The sequence below is a fragment of the Cotesia typhae genome, unplaced genomic scaffold, assembly GCF_013202065.1.
Source record: "Cotesia typhae breed Kobodo isofemale line unplaced genomic scaffold, CoteBio_Ctyphae contig_11, whole genome shotgun sequence".
NCBI lineage: Eukaryota > Metazoa > Arthropoda > Insecta > Hymenoptera > Braconidae > Cotesia > Cotesia typhae.
The window spans coordinates 344,872-363,544 of NW_027423711.1; the positions used below are offsets into that span (position 1 = coordinate 344,872).

The 18,673-nt window shown below is 26.7% G+C and overlaps 1 protein-coding gene across 3 annotated transcripts in view; it reads right to left on the reverse strand.

The window, feature by feature from the left end:
• Window positions 1–2,048: 2,048 nt before the first annotated feature.
• The window catches only part of LOC141525673 (alpha-tocopherol transfer protein), a 48,699-nt gene continuing 32,074 nt past the window's right edge, over window positions 2,049–18,673 (reverse strand). The window contains exons 1-6 of one of the 3 annotated variants that reach the window (XM_074240234.1): window positions 11,427–11,527; window positions 6,899–6,991; window positions 6,487–6,815; window positions 4,950–5,044; window positions 4,427–4,741; window positions 2,049–2,624 (exon numbers count right to left, since the gene is read on the reverse strand). In XM_074240234.1, coding sequence (XP_074096335.1) covers window positions 2,286–2,624; window positions 4,427–4,741; window positions 4,950–5,044; window positions 6,487–6,815; window positions 6,899–6,990 — 1,170 coding nt within the window. In that variant the 5' untranslated portion in view covers window position 6,991; window positions 11,427–11,527 and the 3' untranslated portion in view covers window positions 2,049–2,285. Of the gene's footprint in view, window positions 2,625–4,426; window positions 4,742–4,949; window positions 5,045–6,486; window positions 6,816–6,898; window positions 6,992–11,417; window positions 11,528–18,673 lie in introns of those variants that run through there. The other 2 variants (XM_074240245.1, XM_074240240.1) reach the window with 2 other exon arrangements.

The window sequence follows — 18,673 nt, forward strand, 5'->3', positions numbered from 1 at the left end:
TTAACCCTCTTCACGGTTATTCTAAGCCCCGTATTTTATCTGTCGATTTTGGTCGCCAGTTGCACTTGATCTACGATCTCTTAGATCCGATAAAGGATGGTTTATTTTTTTTTATCGTATAATTGCGATGTTCTATATTTATTTTTTAATTAAGTTTAACTACTTGAGATTTCATCTCATTATTTAAAAATCATTGACCCGAATATCATGGTATTGGCTTTTCATTCACATCGAGTTTAAGTTTAATAAGTTTTGACTTTATTTTCTTCGTTAGTATTGATCCTTTATAACTAAAAAATAATATATAGCGCTACTAATTGAGCTTAAAAAAACTTTTTTGTTTAATTTAATTAAAAAAATTTTAATTTTACAACATTAAGTTAATTAATTAAATCAATATGTTTTTTGAAAATAATGCGGAGATTAAAAAACATTTCATTTTCGTTTATTACTAAAATAAATAAAAAAAAATTTCTACATTTTTAGAGTCAATATGATTAAATTCTTAACATATATGCTCACATACTAAAACTCAACTATTCTAACAATGATTTATGAAAATAATTTCAAATAACCATTAGTAAAAATTTCACTCACCTAATTTGTATGATATCTAGCTAAATTTTATATGGATAACCTTTCCAATAAAAAAGTATTTTTGTGATCTATATCGACAAATATAGAAATGTATATTAAAGTCTTCGAGATTAATTAACTTTGAGATCAGACGGCTCAGCAGTATTACTGGATAAAGCTTTTAAAATGAAAGAAAACGATCCGGATTCGAGTCTCAAGTATCACAATTTTTTATATAGTGAGTAATATATTCTGTCATGTAATGATTATTCATTTTTAGGTAGATTTTGAAGATATCTATCTACTGCATTGGTCTTCATATCGAAATTTACTTAGAATTATGTTATAATATCACCTAATTAGTCAAGTAAGGTTTAAAAATAGCATTAGTTTAAAAGTTTATATAATGTGGCTTCTGAATACGATATGAGCTTCTACACAGAAAAAAAAATTTACACAAATCAAGTAAATAATTTTGAAGAATTTCATTATCTCGATTTGACTACACAGTAAAAAATTTTGCGTTAATGCATCAAAAAATTTTGTGTTGAATATTTAACACTTTTTTGTGTTAATTTAACACTTTTTCGTGTTAATTTAACACAATAAATGTTAAATTTACACATAAACGTGTTAAATATTTAACACAAAATTTTTTGACGCAATGACGCAAAATTTTTTACTGCGTAGAAAAATTCTTAAGCATTGAAATTTTTCTTGGTTTAAATAAATTTTACTTGATTTAAAAATTTTTAGTCTTGATTCAAGTCAAAAAAACTTTTCAAAATTTTTTTCTTAGTTCAAGAATTTTTTTCTTGATTCAGGATAATTTTTTTTTCAGCGTACAATTCTTGATGAATTTTAATGAAACTTAATAAATTTATTCCTTGTACAAATATCTTGAATGACTTCAAAAATAAGAAAAATTGGGCGATTAGTCCAGAAAAAGTAACCACTTAAAATTGTCAAAATAATGAAAATTGAATTTTGGGTCAAATTATCAGTGAATAACTTTTGATTAAGAAGAAATAACTCATTTCTGAAAAAAAATCATTAAACCTTATGAAATTAACTATAATTAATTTGACCAATAAACCATTTACTTGAAATATTTGCTATACATGTTATTAAGAAATAAATGAAAATAATCCATTCCTGGGGAATCTACCTTCCATCTCGGTTGAGGCCGAATGGCATTTTTACATATACAAATATAAATAAATAGACACAGGTCGAGTATTGCTGATTAAATAAAAAAATAAACTCTCAAAATATGAAATGTGTTTAATTTAATTTAATTTTTTATTTAAAAATATTCTGTATTCACAACATTTGGAATGTAATAGAACAGAATAGTAAAAAAAGAGTTTATTTATCGAAAAATTGGTGATTAATAAAATTGTAAAAAAGTTGTAGAACATTTGTTTGAATTTTTACGTAAAATTGCTGAAAACACTATTTATAATCTGAGATTCTTATACATAGAAAAATTTTATTCTGTAGTAATATAGTGATTACAGTTTTCCTAATTATAAGTAATAACTAAAATCTATTTTACAAAAATTGTGTCAATTGTTAATTATTACAAATCTATAATTAATAGTACAAAAAATATAATTATTAAAATATTGTGTTCTTGCTACAATGACTATCGTTACTTATCCTTACTATATATAAAATAAAATATTATGATGAAAAACGAATAAAGATCAAAGACCTTTAATCATCTCTTCGGGTACAACATAACCAATAGAGTGCATTTCCTTTACAATTTTAGGTTTCAAGCTGAGTGAATCAATCCACTTATAATATGGCAACTCTTCTCTCGTACCTCCATATTTCTTGGGTAAATGCGTAGGCGCAATATGCTTATGGAGGCTTTCCATATTATCACCATGGAAAAATACACGTTCCTTCATTTCTTTGTTTATAAGAGGTTTGAACATTGCATATATCATATCGAATACCCAAGATTGGTGAAGAATATGAATTGCGTACGTTTTCATTGGAAACGACGATACCATTAATGCCATTACCATGCTGGCGATCTAGAAAAATTTTTTGTCTTTAGACACAAGTTTTAAGTTAATATCAGATTAGTATTTAATTATCACAATAAATGACATTATTATTATTATTATTATTATTATTAGTAAGCCTCTGTTTTTTACACGCTTTTTATTAGCTTCACCTGTATGTATCTTTGTTTGTAACCGACTTCTTTGAGCGCAATTTTGACCCACTTTAAACGGTCAGATTTAATTCAAAATTTGTAGACTCATCGAGGACCAATAACTATACACTAATTTGATAAGATTATTCCATTATTCAATTTGCAAAATAAGATTTTTTAATTTACATAAATTTTATCTAGTCGATAAGGCAGGAATCAATGTTAATTGTAATTTCTAACCATTATCTTTAACCGATTTATCTAACATTAACAAATTTTTGAATACCAAAGAGAATTCTAATTCATCAAAACAAATAATAATTTTAAAAAACTAAAAAACACGCTTTTTATAGGAAACTAAACCAAAAAAGAGAAAATAAATTTTAATTAAGAATAGTTTAAAAACTTTTAATAAATATAAATTAATAATAGTGTAAATAAGAAAAAAATATATTTTATTTTTAAAATAGCGTTGGTGCTTTTTAAAATATTATCGAAATGATAATCCTTTTTCTCATACCTGTCAGTAAAATATTTATAACTATTGACACTATGAACCCCACGCTTTTTTTACAATTAAATTACTTTTTTCTCTTATTTAGACTATTATTAATTTATATTTATTAAAATTTTTTATACTATTCTTAATTAAAATTTATTTTCTATTTTTTAGTTTGGTTTTCTATAAAAAGCGAGTTTTTTAGTTTCTTTAAACTATTGTTTTTTTGTTTTCATAATACAGTACAACCTGGTTATAAGTTATATTTCTTTCTCTCTTCTACTTGCATGCAATATTTCATATATAGATATAACTGTCGTGAGAGCGAGTAGATCGTCCGATGTAACTTATAACCAGGTTGTACTGTAGTCACATTTTTAATATTGTCATTTAATTTTAATACTCATGTTAGTAACTTAGTAAATAATTTTATTTGTATTTTAGATATTTACTATGTTTTACTTGTAATGTAGCATTAGCTGTATCAAGTTTTTGTTTATTGGTTGAAGTAAGAAATTAAAAATAATAGAAAAAATAATTCAAATAAAACGATAAGAAAATTTGATAGTATTTTTAGCAAGAAACTTAAATAAATGCCAATAATAAAATATTGTTTCTTTTCATTCTGTATAAATTGGAAAATTAAATCAGTGAATTTAAAATCGTACTGTAGTTTAGCATCAATTATAATTTAAGTGCATTCAGTTACACAATTCTAGGAATAGCTACTTTATCATATAAAATAGTGAATCGATAGTTACGAAGCTCATGAAGATTTAATGAAGCTTGCTCGTAGATAAACAAGTGTTTAGAGTATATGTATATAAAATTCATGAATTCACTGTTTCAGATCAATGATTATGCTACATTCTAAAGGTTACATTTGATTATCATAATACCGTTTGAAAAAGTTTTTTTATGACATTGCTACAAAATTATGAATTTATAAATTTCTACCGGTTATAACCGAAATTTTGTTAAATATACAATAAACATTTCGATAATTATGAATTTTGAATTATGCTGTATTTTCATTCCGCAGCAATCAACTGCTAAGTCATGAAAAATGTTATTTAAAACGATTAACGCAAAAAAAAAATTCAATGTCAACTACTTTTGTACATAAATATAATTGATATCACAAATGATTATGATATTCGATACGAAATAAAAATTACCTGAGGTGTAATAGTCCAAGCGTGCGCTATAGTGATATCTTGAAGATCGAAAATAACAACTCCGCCAAGAACTTGTGCGCGTGGTTCCAAAACACCCAATTCAAGGATAATGACCGTCGCTTTGAATATTTCTTCGATACCATATTTTTTGGGATCCCAATTACCCATTCTATAAATCATCATTCTACGTCCACACTGTGTTCTGTACGCCGGTACTGTCATTACGTCATCATCCCCAATATGACGCATATTCAGAGGATTTACATCTTTATGGATTTCTGGATGGTCTTCTTTGAAATTGACATATCTAACAACCTGTCAAACATAAATTAAACGATAATTAAAATTCAAAACATCGTCATTTAATTGAAATTAGAAGTCTGACATCCAATTTAAAAAGGTTTTAATTTTTTTCGCGAAAAGCGAAAATAGAGCAATATTTTACAAGCAATATTTTACAAGCAAAATATATATACGATAAATAAATATTCTAGGTGGTCTATTAATGTAGTAGTTAACTTACCAATCGATGTGCTCGATTAACATTGAAATTGCGTGCACGAAGAAATCTAATCAAAAAAGCGTCATCCATCCTGTGGGGAGTACATTCACCTCTTTCTGTAAAACAGTGGAGTGTATAGTACGATGCTATAATTATTTCAGAGTTTTACTCTTTTGTGACATATTCGTGATTATAGCTAATTATGAATATTTGAGAACTATAAGTATATTAATTTAAATACAACTGTGTTAAAATATTCAAAAATTAAAATATTCATGCTCATTAGGCAAGCAAAGCAAGCTTCGACATTGATGAGAATTTTATATTTTGTGGTACATTTTACAAAAAAATTAAAGAGCATCTACATGTGATTTTTGACATTTTTTTTATATTTATATTTAGATGGGTTATTAACCATTATTTAAAAAAAATTAATGTTTTTTATTTTCAGAGTCTGAATTATTCTTTCAGTTTGTAAAATTATGGAAGAACATCATACTTTTGTTTTTTTTTTAGTAAACTCATCATATTTAAATTAATAAATACTTTGTAATTTGTAAAATAAATTTTCTTTGTTAAGAATATTTCGTATTCTATAAAGCACGATTTGCCAGCTATCATAAGGTTATACTTTTAGCCAGTTGTTATAACTATTTTGATATTAAAATAGAATCATTGATCGTATTTTTTAAAGATACATATAAATTAAATCTTCTTGCTGTTTTTGTTTATCTTGAAATTGATAAAATACGAAAGTTATTTAATGAAATCTATGTAACATTTTATCTATGACTTAATAGATTATTTTCATTTTATCGATTATTAAATAAATGTGACTATGGTAGTTATTAACTTGAAATAGTTTGATGACATTATTTGAACTTTTTAGACGTGATAATAATATTAAATCGAGAAAGTAACATGTTGAAAAATTGTTTTTTTCAACTGTTAGTATTTTCCTAAATTTTAAGAAAGTAGTAAGTGATTGCTTGGAAAAAATTAAGTCATATCCCAAGTTTCACGAAAAAAATATTGACATTTTGGTAGATTTTACTTAACAAGAAGTCGAAAATTAATAATTGTCATCTTCAATTCAACAAAACATTAATAAACAAAAATTTGTGTCCCTTGGGATATAATAATCTTCCGTTTTTTAGTGGTCGAAAATAGCAGGTGCAGCGCTTCAAAGAACTAGCCCCCACGAAAAAAATTTATAATTAGAAAATATAAAAAAAAATATTTCATTTTATACACAAAATATATGTGAAATATTATTTGAACTATATCCAAAATACACTTGCATATATTTCAAGTATATTTCAAATGTAAGCAAATTATATTTGGTTTACTGGACTTTTGGCCGTTTTTGGTAAACGAGAAATATATTTCAAATAAAGGTAAAATATATTATTAATATGTTTATTTTATATAAAATGAAATATATTTTTTTTATATTCCAATTATAAGTTTTTTTTCGTGGGAGACTCAACACTTTACCATGAAAATTGAAAAGACAGTAGCACATGTTCATCATTAAATTTAAAATGATAATAATTACCATATATCATATCTCTTAGCTCTTGTAACGTTTGACACTTGACCTCATCTGTTTCACCAAGTTCCCGTTTAGCGTACTCCGTCACCTCAGGCGTAAGTTCTTCCAAGTCCAAATCGAGTTCCTCATCCTTGGGTTTCATTTCCTCTTTGCTTAACTGTTTTACCTCGTCTAAATTATTCTCGATTATATCCAAGTTCTCCTTGATAGATTTAGTACCTATTTCATTTTGGACACATAGCATTGGTTCCCACATTTTATGAATATTTCCTGATGATTCTTTAGATATTTTATCATTATCACCAATTAACGAGGCATCCAAGCTTTTTCTCCTGTTTAAATGTTCATGTAATTTTAATTAATCCTATTTATATAACAATAACGTTTAATAGAAGATAAATTTTTTTTAAATTACCCATTACTGAATTTGGTACTTTTATCCTCCACATCCGTCTTTTTCGGTGTTCCAATTTCATGGTTATTGACTAAATTTTCATCATTTATCATCCTAAAAGTTCAAAAATTTATTTCCGCTAGATTCGAATTACTTTTATCAATTTTATGATTTAGATTTTTAAAATGTTCTTTGAATTCGTTATTTAATGATTTGTTATAGCCGATTAAAAAATATATTTTTTTCCCCTCCGGGTGTAAAGCGTCAACTTTAGCCCCGCTGCGCTAAACAAAGTTTCCGCTTTACACCTTCGTCAGGGAAAAAAATAGTATACACTCCTCGGGAAGTAAATAAGAAAGCCTCAGATCACATGTTTGTTGACCTCGGCTTCGCCTCGGCCAACAATTACATGTGATCTGAGACATTTCTTACTTTACTTCCCTCGGTGTGTAATATACTATATTCTGGATTCCGATTTCTATTTGATATATTCAATCGTTAAATTGTTGATCCACATACGCAATTATTATTACTTCTTGCGTGCTTACTATAATTATGCTTTGACACGAAACCACACAATTATATTTCACCTTAACTTTTCTTATTTACATAGCTTTTTTTTAACGTCCTTCATATGTCATCGCAATCATGATCATTACCTGTAAATATTTCGTCGGTATTAATTCAAATTGAGTAACTCCATCCGTCAATACCTTATTAACAGTAAAAATGAAATTTTTAGGAACCGATAAAAATGAAGTATTTTTAAAAGTTTCTTCACAATTGAACGTACACTGATAGAAAATTTATGTTGACTCAAGAGATATTTTCTTAATCTAAGAATTTATTTTGAAAGACAAATGATTATTTTGCTTTAAGAATTTCTTGTCTTGATTTAGATTTTCTTGGCTTAAGAGCTATATTATCTTCAATTGATACATTTAGTTTTTCAACCAAAATAACATTATCGTTTAAAAAACTTAAAATAATTCATCAAAGTATATTTAAAAAACTAAATCGTCTTTAATTGTTGTACCCAAAAAAAATTATTTCTTGGAAATAAGTAAATTAATGACTCACAAAAAAAGCCATTTTTAACACAAGTCGGTAACATATTGAATCAATGTTATCGCCTATCTTGAACCAAGAGACAAAAATTCTTGAAAGAAATATATCTATATCTAGTTTCAAGAGTTCAAATTTTGAAGAAAAAAAGTTTCTTGAATCAAGATTGTTTTTCTATCAGTGTACAGATGCATAAAATGCGCTTTTTCACTACACTAAATAATAACAGAGTGGTGGATTTGGTAACTTGTTTGTAGCCTAAATAACTGTGTTTCGATTTGACAACGACCAAATATTGATACTTTTTTAATCTTTTCAAATAGTTTGACTCATTTTAAATCTTTTTTTTTTTTTCTAATCAATGTAAGATCATGAAAAAAAAATAGATTTTTAGTAGATTTCATAAAAATCTAACTATTGTATTTGTCCTCATGACGTAATTTTCCGTAAATTTTAATATATTCCGACCTAACTCGACAATCTGAGTCAGAAAATGCATATGGTTCAAAAGTTTATATGTGTGTAAACTTTGAGTCTAATGATTATAAAAAAAAATCGTACATTAAAATCTAATTGTAATTTTAATTAATAAGTAAAAATGAAATCTACTTCCATTTCGGCTGCCGAATGGCACTTTTTTTAATGATTTGAAACAGTTTTTTGTACTAAAGCTATATAATTGACTTGCAACCTATGATCTCATGCTAAAGCAAATAAAAAGTAAAATAAAAAAAATATAGTAATAACCATGCAATGTTAACTAAAATCAGAAACATGAGTTGACGTTGACAGACTAATTACGTATCTATTAACCGCCTTCATTTTTTATATTAAAAAATAAAAAAAATTTCAACATGTAAACCTATCATTGTTTACAATTATAATTACTATTGTTTAAAATAATTTATTCTGAACAAATTTTACACCTCGAGTAAGGGCTTCTTCCTGTATCACTCGGAAAGAAGTCGTAACTGTGTTAAAAAAAAATTTTTAAAATTAGGACAACGGTTGACCCTGAAGGCCATTCCTGCAACTTTCCGCTAATTTCATACCTAAGCGCTTAAAATTGCACTTATGAAGTTTTTGAGCTCAAAAAACAATTTATGTGTTATTTTGAGCTCTTCGAGCTCAAAGAGTTAGTTATTCTATGCTTTTGAGCTCTCCGAACTCAAATGCCTAATAGAAGTTTAATAAAACACTATCTTTAAAATTTTCAAACTGCAATTACTTTTGAATAAATAAACCGATTTTCACGCGTTTAGTAGCATTCAACACATTTTTTTAAATACTATGATTTACCTTGAAATACAAGATTTTCAAACTGAAAATTTCGGAGAAATTTGAAAAATTCCCTTTTTTTGAATTTTTTCGACAACGATAACTCACGAACCAATCAACTGATTTTGCCGTTCTTGCTCATATCATTATATCATTACATCAAAAACGATCTGAAAAGAAATGTCGGAGTAATGTAAAAATCACACTTTTTTGAATCGACGTGTTTTCAAGGTTAAAAGCTCATGAGTTTTTAGAATTGGTCGATAAAGCCTTTTGCATGTTATTCCAAAAAAACACATTTAAAAAAATTTTTTTTCTTAGTTTTTCTGTGATTTCTCGAAATCTATCGGTTCAAATTTACAGGATATCTAAGTTCAAGGAGCTCTTTAGAACGCCGTTTGGTAGGTCTGATCGGTTTAGTTGTTCAAAAGTTATAAGCGGTTCACATACTTTTACACACACCCTTATACACACACATACATCCTCGTTGGAACATTCAGAGCTACTTCTTAGAACTTTAAAACCTTTTTTTTTTTGAAAACCATTGATTTGTGTAGCGAGAACTTAAAAATCTAAATGAAGAAATCTTAGATGTGAAAAAAAAATTTATTATGATGCACAATGACAATAAAAATTACTGTAAAAAGTTTTAGATAAAAAAACTTTTTATTATTTTTTTTTAATTTAAAAATGTTTTCTTTTAAATTGTAGAAAATGATGCTAAAATATATTTTAGAACACTACAAAAGCTTCTTGAAAAAAAATTTTTTATATGAAATTTTGGTGGTACTCCATTTTGCCCACTTTACCCTGTTTGACCCTCCCTTCACGTATGTAAAGCTGACATTGGTTCGCCCAGCGTTGACCATCAGTATCTTTGTCATTATTCAAGCAACAAAATTGCTTTGTAGGGATGAATTGGTGACTAAATAGTTGCTCTAATTAAAATTTTTCTACAGATTTAGATTCTGAGAAATCATTTTAAATGTCAGTCAGTGCTAGATTGTGTCAATGCTAACTTTACAAACGTTCTCCTTTCCCCTATCTTTAATTGGTTATATTATTTATCTGTCCAGTTTAGCACATTAATATGTTAAGCATAGTATTTTTAAGGTATAAAAATTTGTAACCTTTCAATAAGAGTAACTTTAATATGATCTATACATTTGAATAATAATAAATAAATTACGCATCAGTTATCAATACAGATGTATAGTAAAAATTGAGGTAACTTTGCAATTGAATAGTCAGATTCAGGATGAAAATAATATCTGACAATTTGAGTAAATTTTATCTTCTAATTTTTCTCACGTGCATTCATCAAACAATAAATGTATATGCAGAATAAAATTTTTAAATTTTCATGTTTAATTTTTATCATGCTATAAAACATTGCGAATAGTTATAAATATATAATTACAATAAAACTTTGGATCTACTGAATAAAAAATAACTCCATGATCAGCAAACTTCAAACTGTAACTACTTATAATTTTTATTGATCATCTCAGATAATTAACTACCGATTAAAAAAAAAAACGAAGTTACTAATGTAGTAACGGAAAATATTAGAGTTTAAGATGCTTTCTTATTTTTACTAGTTTTAAATAGATTGTAAAATCAAAGGATGTATGGTTGTAAATTTAAGGATTAGACGGGTAACAGAGACTGTTCGACATGTTGTCAGCAGATGTCAAAATATTTGTAAGTTTCTGTTACTGTAGAAAATAAGAAATGTTGTAACGTGAGGTATGAGTGAGAGAGTGAAAAACTGAGAGAGAAAGAGAGAGAGAGAGAGAGAGAGAGAGAGAGAGAGAGAGAGAGAGAGAGAGAGAGAGAGAGAGAGAGAGAGTATGAAGTAATGTCCGAGATGGGGGTGAGAGGGACCGAGAGGCCCAAGTAATTTTAAAAGAGGTAGTTGTAAGTTAGTCTAATACCACCCAGGCTAGTGAGCACTTTTAAAAAATATTGTCTCGTGCTGTAATTTCTTTTAATTAATATAATCTAAAAATCTATATTCTACACTAATGACCTGCTAAAATGATTATGAACAAATAAAAGATAATATAAGCGGTAGATTGTATCAATATGTTCATTATTATAAATTTCGGACGATTACAAAAAAAAAAAAAAAAAAAAGTGATAATAATGTAAATGTAAATGCAATATTTAAGAGCAAAACAATTATGTAACTAACTTTACTTACGCTGTATATTCACTCAACTACACTGTAGCACATCGATTATAAAACTTCAATTGCCTTTTACTGGCCACGGACAACTCACGATTACTACGATCATGTTCAACGTTTTATACCAGCCACTCCAAGCTTTATAATTGAATAAGAAAAAACTATTGAAAAAATATCTATTTTTTGTCTGTTTACTAATTATTTAAATTTTCTTCAGTTAATTTAAATTGATATTTCTGTCATATTATAGCTTGTTAGAAAATTAAAAATTGTAATTATGGCAATTATTTTAGAGCGTATAAACTTTAAACAATACATTATTGCAACAGTAAAAATATCTCCATGAATTACTTATTTAATAGTTTTACATTATTAATTTTATGATAGTTGCAAATTAATTATTGAATATATAGTACAGAAAATTTAATGGATGAAACAAGGTAGATCAGACGTAAGGACATTATTTTTTTTTTCTTTTATAAAGGACTAATATAAGACTACCGTTTTTTATGCTTCAAAAGAAAAATAGTTAATCGAATTGTGCGACGAGGGTCATATAGATGATACGAAAATATTACGAAACGTGGTCAGGGTCAGGCTTCTGCGTCTCCAGATCGATGTGCTTTCACTACCGACACCTTCACATAATCTCAAGCAGGTATTAGTGTTTGTTACACTGACTGAGTACGATAAAGATAAAGTAACAACTTGCATTAACTCAAGGTCACATTAAAGGAGTTGAAAGAACTTAATTTTATTAAAAATTTCTGGAGTAAATACTTGATGTTGTCCATTTTAAGATTTCTATAAAAATCTCATTAATTGAATGGTTTTTATTGTAGTAGTTTTTTCCAATGAAACAAACTTTTTTTAAAATTTTATTATGTTTATTGTTAATAAATGTTAAAATTGAAATGATTTTCTACATATTCTAAAATTTGTAATTTGAAATTTTTAGAATTTGTTTTTATGAATCTGTGTTATTCTTTTAACTCACGTCAGATTTTTACATTGTGTATTTGTACTAATGATACTAAAATAAAATGACAAAGAAAAACTCTTGTAGAAATTGAACAAAAAAATTATTGATGTAATTTTCAAAAAACACCTTTTTTAATGATAACTTATTTATTTAAAAAAATCAAAAAATTATCGGATGTATTTCGATTTCAGTGTCTATATATTAATATTCCGATGATCGAATTTTAAATTAAATTTTAAGGACATGATAAAATTATAATAAAACTTTCTTATAGAAAATATAAACTAATAAATTTCTTATTCATTTTATTGCTCGAAAAGATTACTTATTCAAAAACAATAATATTAACTTTGACAAGTTAACATTTATGAAAAAGAAATAAATTCATTTGCAAAACTTTGTATTTTGACTCTACGTTAAAAATAAAAAATACGATATAGTTTTCAGAGCCCTTCTTATAGGAAATTAAATTTTCTATAAAAAAAGACCTATCTTTTTTATTGTTTTTATCCTCCTTTTAAAAGAATCTATCTAATACCTTTAAACGAGCAATTCTTATATATACGATGTTACCGGCTCTGTTTCTTGTATAACTCTTGATTCTGAACGGATTTCAATAAAACGTAGCATATTAATTTTTTTGAGGATTTTTTAAGTTCTAAGATGAGCCAAATCTGTAAATTAGCTCAGAAAAGACAGCAATTCAAAAAGTTTTTTGAATCGCAAAGATTTTTACTTTTGACGTATTTCTGTGCAATAACAATTAAACGCGATATTCTATAAAATTTTTATCCAATGAATCTGAAAACTTATCAAATGAACTTGCATACAAACTAAATTTGCATACATCACTATTAGTCTAGGCCAAAAATTACTTATTCTCTCTATTTAATGGAATTTTACTCTTGCATTTGTTTTGGAAATTACTATTTTAGTAGTTGTTGAATTCATTATGAAATCTATTTTAAATTCGGCTGCAGAATGGTCTTTTTTTTATTGTTATGTCGTTAAGATTGAAAAATATTATTTATATTTCATCAGTCAGTAATTTCCAAAAAACACGATTTACGAAAAAAAAAAAAAAATACCGAGTGAAGCTCGGCCATCGAGGTACTCTAAATTTAAACTTAAACGGTGGAGATTGTTACTTATAAATATTCAATGAGAATAATAAAAATTAATCTATTGATAAAAAACTAATAAAGTATCAGTAAAAGTAACAGAAAATGAACAGAAAACTTGATTTACACCGAGAAAAAAGATCTATTTTTATCTACTGATCAGAACCACTCTCAATTTATACGTTCACTATTAGCGACATTAATATTTGCGATGTAGCAATCATGGTCATGAAAATGTATTTTACAAAGTAAATTTTCAATAACATTTGTAATTCTTAATTTAAACATATTTATTAACCAATGAAAATAAGCAAATTTCAGACTAGTGTAAATAAATGAGTAAATTTGATTTTCTCTCGAGGGAACTAGTTTCTAATTTCATTTGAGACTTGCTAGAATAATCATATTTCACTGCAATAAAGATGAAATTTGAATTAGAATATGATATCGTGGTCTTAGGGTCAGTTTTTCAATCCAGGATAAAATTTTATACAATGATAAACTATATCTATATATTTCATATATATAAATATACTGGCAATCATTATAATACTTTTATCCTGGATTGAAAAACTGGATATTAATCTTAACCCGTATCCTAACGACTGGTGTGTTGCTTAAAAACTTAATTTTTCGATATGCGTAGTCATGAAACACATACAGTAGGACAAAGAATAAAACATGGTTTTAAACTTATAGTTTCGTGCTAGACCTCACCTTCGGCTCGTTCAATCACCTCAGTCCTTGTATAAAGTCATATTATTTTATTCCATTAAGGAAAAAATATTCCATTGGTTTAAAAATACGCGCCTAACATCTTGTGTATTTATACAACTTATAAACCGTGTACTTGATCTTATTGTAAATATAGCGTAATGCAACCTTAGATGATTGTTGTCAATTTAAGTACATTAGGTTTTTCATTTTGCACGACTCATGATGCGAAGCATCAGAGAGTGCTTTACGATCGAAAAATTTATTTTGCCTTGGTTTTGCAACTGCTTAATTAATTACACAACTGATAATCCACGTAGTCTAATTAATTTGCGTATCATTCAATAGATAATTCAATTGACATTAATTCTGTCAGTGGTAAAAATCAATATAAGACAATAGAACCAGTAAAAAATTATTTTAACATATTAAATATAAAATTTAAGAAATGAAAAAAATCAGGGGGTCACTGGATAGATAAATGAACAATAATCCGCCTGAAAAAAATTTTTATCACAATTTTTCAATTAGTTATGCAATAGTAAATTGATAATTTTTTTCTGCTTGAACATGTACATTACAGGTGTGATAATTGTAAAACTATAAATTTGAAGTTTTTTTCCTCTCTTGGAGCAATTCTGGGATGGCTTTAGATTAGATTTCCGTTAAAAAAATTAAAAAATGCTATTGTTCAGTTTTTTATTAATAATTTTCGTTATTGCAAAATTAGAAACTTAAATTAATCATCGAAAAAATTTATTTTTTCAAAATATTACTAATGATTCGTTTTTATGTAATCAGAAGCTACATAGAAATAATTTTTTTTAATTTTTATATCTTATTGTTTAAGAAATTGTTATGAACAAATGCATTGTTCATAAGATAATTGAACATATTTTTATGGAAGTTCAATCTTTGATAGAAATAATGATTTTTAAAAGAAAAATTCTACCTTAGACAAATTTTTGGTGTTTATTGGAGTTTAAACAAAATTTTTTGAAAATATTAACAAGCCAATAGAGTTAGCTATTTTAACGATTTAATTGTATACTTAATGTAAATAAATGTATTATGGATGCTTCGAGTAATATGATAGTTAATTTCAATTACCATCAATTACTAATCTATAAATACAATATAATCGTTCATAAGGAGTAAACTCCAGTCGTGCGTAGGAGCTGACACACACAATATTTTTTTTTTGTCATTCCGACCAATTAATGATTGAAGATTAATTTCTTTCTATCAAAAGATAAAATATTACATGAAAACAGTATGCTCAAAAGATTTAATGACAGATCTTATATTTTTTTAGATTATTATGTGAGTCTATTAAATATATTTTTTTTATCGAAGATCGTGTTCATTTGATATCTCAAGGATCAACTATTTTCTAGAATAAAAAATTTTAATAAAATCTATATTGAAGGAAATTTTACTCGGATGAAAAAGTTCTTCATTTGTATTAATGTTTAAGTATATTAAAATGATTTGAATGAAGTAAACTTTTGAAAGCTTACAAGAAGAATTTTCTTCGTATAGAAAATTTATTTTCTTACTACCTCGGTCGAAAGTACGTAGCTTCTGCTGTGATATCGCGGCAGAAATATTCATTTTTATTCCTCGGTCAAGCAGTACGCGCGCCATCTAGTTGAGCGGGAGTAAAAACTTAGTCGCGTGCACTGCCACTCAATACATGAGAAATTCCCTCTACAATACTACCACAAAGACCCGATTCACGTATCCACAACCTCTACTTTTACTCGCACTCGTATAACCTCAAAGTTTGTTTACAATAAGTTAATGCTAATGTTTATTGGTAAATTCTATTCAGAAAATTTTATAATAAAAATAAAAAAATGCATCACCAATTATCTGACGAGTCAACCGATGAAGAAGAAGTCACCAGAGGCTTTGATGCGGAAGCACAATTGATTGTGCAAACTGACACTTTACCCAAGAAATTTGCTGATAAATATACGCTAGTCTATAATACTTACAAAAAATGGAATCAAAAAATAAAAGTGCTTTATCTGATTCTGAGGAAAATAATTTAATTGTTTATTTCAAAAGTCTATCCACAAAATTGTGTCCATCTACTTTGTGGAGTATTCATTCTATGTTAAAATCGACGCTGAATGCCAGAGATAATATTGATATCAGTAAGTTTTATAAATTAAAAGGTCTAGTTAAAAATAACGCCAAAGGTCATAAGCCTAAGAAATCTGCTGTCTTGACGTGGGACGAGGTTATGGCATTCATAAATAATGCACCGGACTACACTCATTTAGCCAATAAAGTATGTATTTATAAAAATTTGTATAAATTGTATTGATTTATAATTTATAAATCTATACCTTTATTTATAGATGTATTTGATGCCTGCCCCCGACCGCAAATGTCGGGGCAGGCATCAATATCTTTAGTACACACTTGTCATTTTTCCGTACTTTCGACCAGGTAGCAAGAAAAATAGTATACACTACACGCGCAGAAAGTTTGAGATTCCTGCACTGCGCGCTGTGATGCCCTCGGCTTCGCCTCGGGCATCATGGCGCGCAGTGCAGGAATCTCAAACTTTCTGCCCTTGTAGTGTAATATACTATTACGAGATTACAGTTAATTGTAATAAAAGTGCAGGAGTTTTTATCTTTAGAAATGAATTGAAATCAAGTTTTTAATTAATTTATTATTTAAAACAGTCAATATTATTGTAAATTACTAAATTTATAAATTATGGCCAAATCATGCATGAGTAAAATGTAATTTTTAAAACTGAAAAAAGTATTAGTTATAAAATAATTTTTTTCTACAATGAAATTTTACTTAAGAAATCACGGTTTCAAGTAGCTTGAAATTAATTTTTAAGTCTTTTAAAAAATATTATCAAATATTTTATCGATGACGCATTTTTTGAAGAAAAATAATAAATTGATTTTTAAACTGGATTAATAACAAATCTAAAAAATATGTTTGTAAAAGCATAATATTATTAACTTTCTTCGACAATAATATCTCACACAAATAAATCATCTGATTTTGACCCAGTTTGCAGCATTGAACAAAATTATTTTAAGGATGGAAATGATTACTAAAATTTTAAATTGTTCGAAACAATAGCTTAAAAGTTATTAAAGAATAATAATGTTTTTACTCAGAAAAAAAAATTTCTTGAACCAAGAAAATTATAAGGAAGACTGAAGTTATTTAAGAGCAAGAAGAAATTTTCTTGGCTTAAAAAAATTTAACTTCATTCAAGAAATTTTCAGTCTTCCTTAAGATTTTCTTGATTTAAGAAAATTTATGCTTGACTCAAGACTTTTTTTCGTTCTGTGTAGAAGATTTTGATAAAACTCTTTCAAATGTTGCGAAAAACTACAAAAAATTTTTTTTTAAAACCACGCTGAAAATAATAACTGCCTAAATTTTCTCTCATTTACAATTTTCTTAGCGGAAAGTTGATCAGATCCAATGTCTTTGTTCTGTAGCAAATACCTAGTTTTGACAGGATATTATTAGGTAATAGTTGCAAGATAACTAATTCTCGTTACATAAGCTATTCCGCATACTATTAAATATGTTGCAACCTTAGAAAATATTACTCCACAATTGCAATTTACTGAATTAAGATAAAATTGCGATGCAGCAGTAGTCTTATTTTTGGAGTGAGATATACAGAATTTAGAAATAATAACAATTGTCTTTTAAAATTTTTTGAATTATTTTATCACAATCTCAATCCATTTCTCAAAAATTTTTTAAATTTACTTAGTCTTATTGATACAATTTCTAAATTTTTTCGAAGCTATAAAATTAAAAAACAAGACTTTTGTCTTCTAGAATTTTTTATCCCTGGCTGAACGATAAATATTATGAAAATTACTCATATAAAGTAATTACAACTTATAAAGTTTTTCCTTGTCAATAAAATCTTTAATGGGATAGTAATGTCAACACGTAATACACAGACAAACGTAACAGTAGAATATTTTAAATGTATTCGGTATTTATTTATTACAATTATTTTTATTAAAGACTATAAATTATTATTCAAGAAAGACTAATTTTAGTGCGTTATAAAATTTAACGTCAAAAAATCTACAATTTATACATCTGATTATGATCGAGATTTTTTTATGTACGAATAAAAAATTTATCGATCAATCTGCATATAAAAACTGAAAATAATACTTTTTTTTTAAATAGTATAATAATATTATAATTTCAGTTACCGAAAATTCCTACTGAGTAAAGGTCCTCCCCTTCCCCCTTTATCCTTTATTTCCCCCAGTTCCCAAAAATTTGTCTTTAATGACAAATTTAGCTATTATATATGGCTATTAATATTATAATAATACAATAATTTAAAGATTATTGTACTTTTAAGTAAGGATAAACATTAAGGGCCAGTTTTTCAATCTGGGATGAAATTTTATCCAGAATAA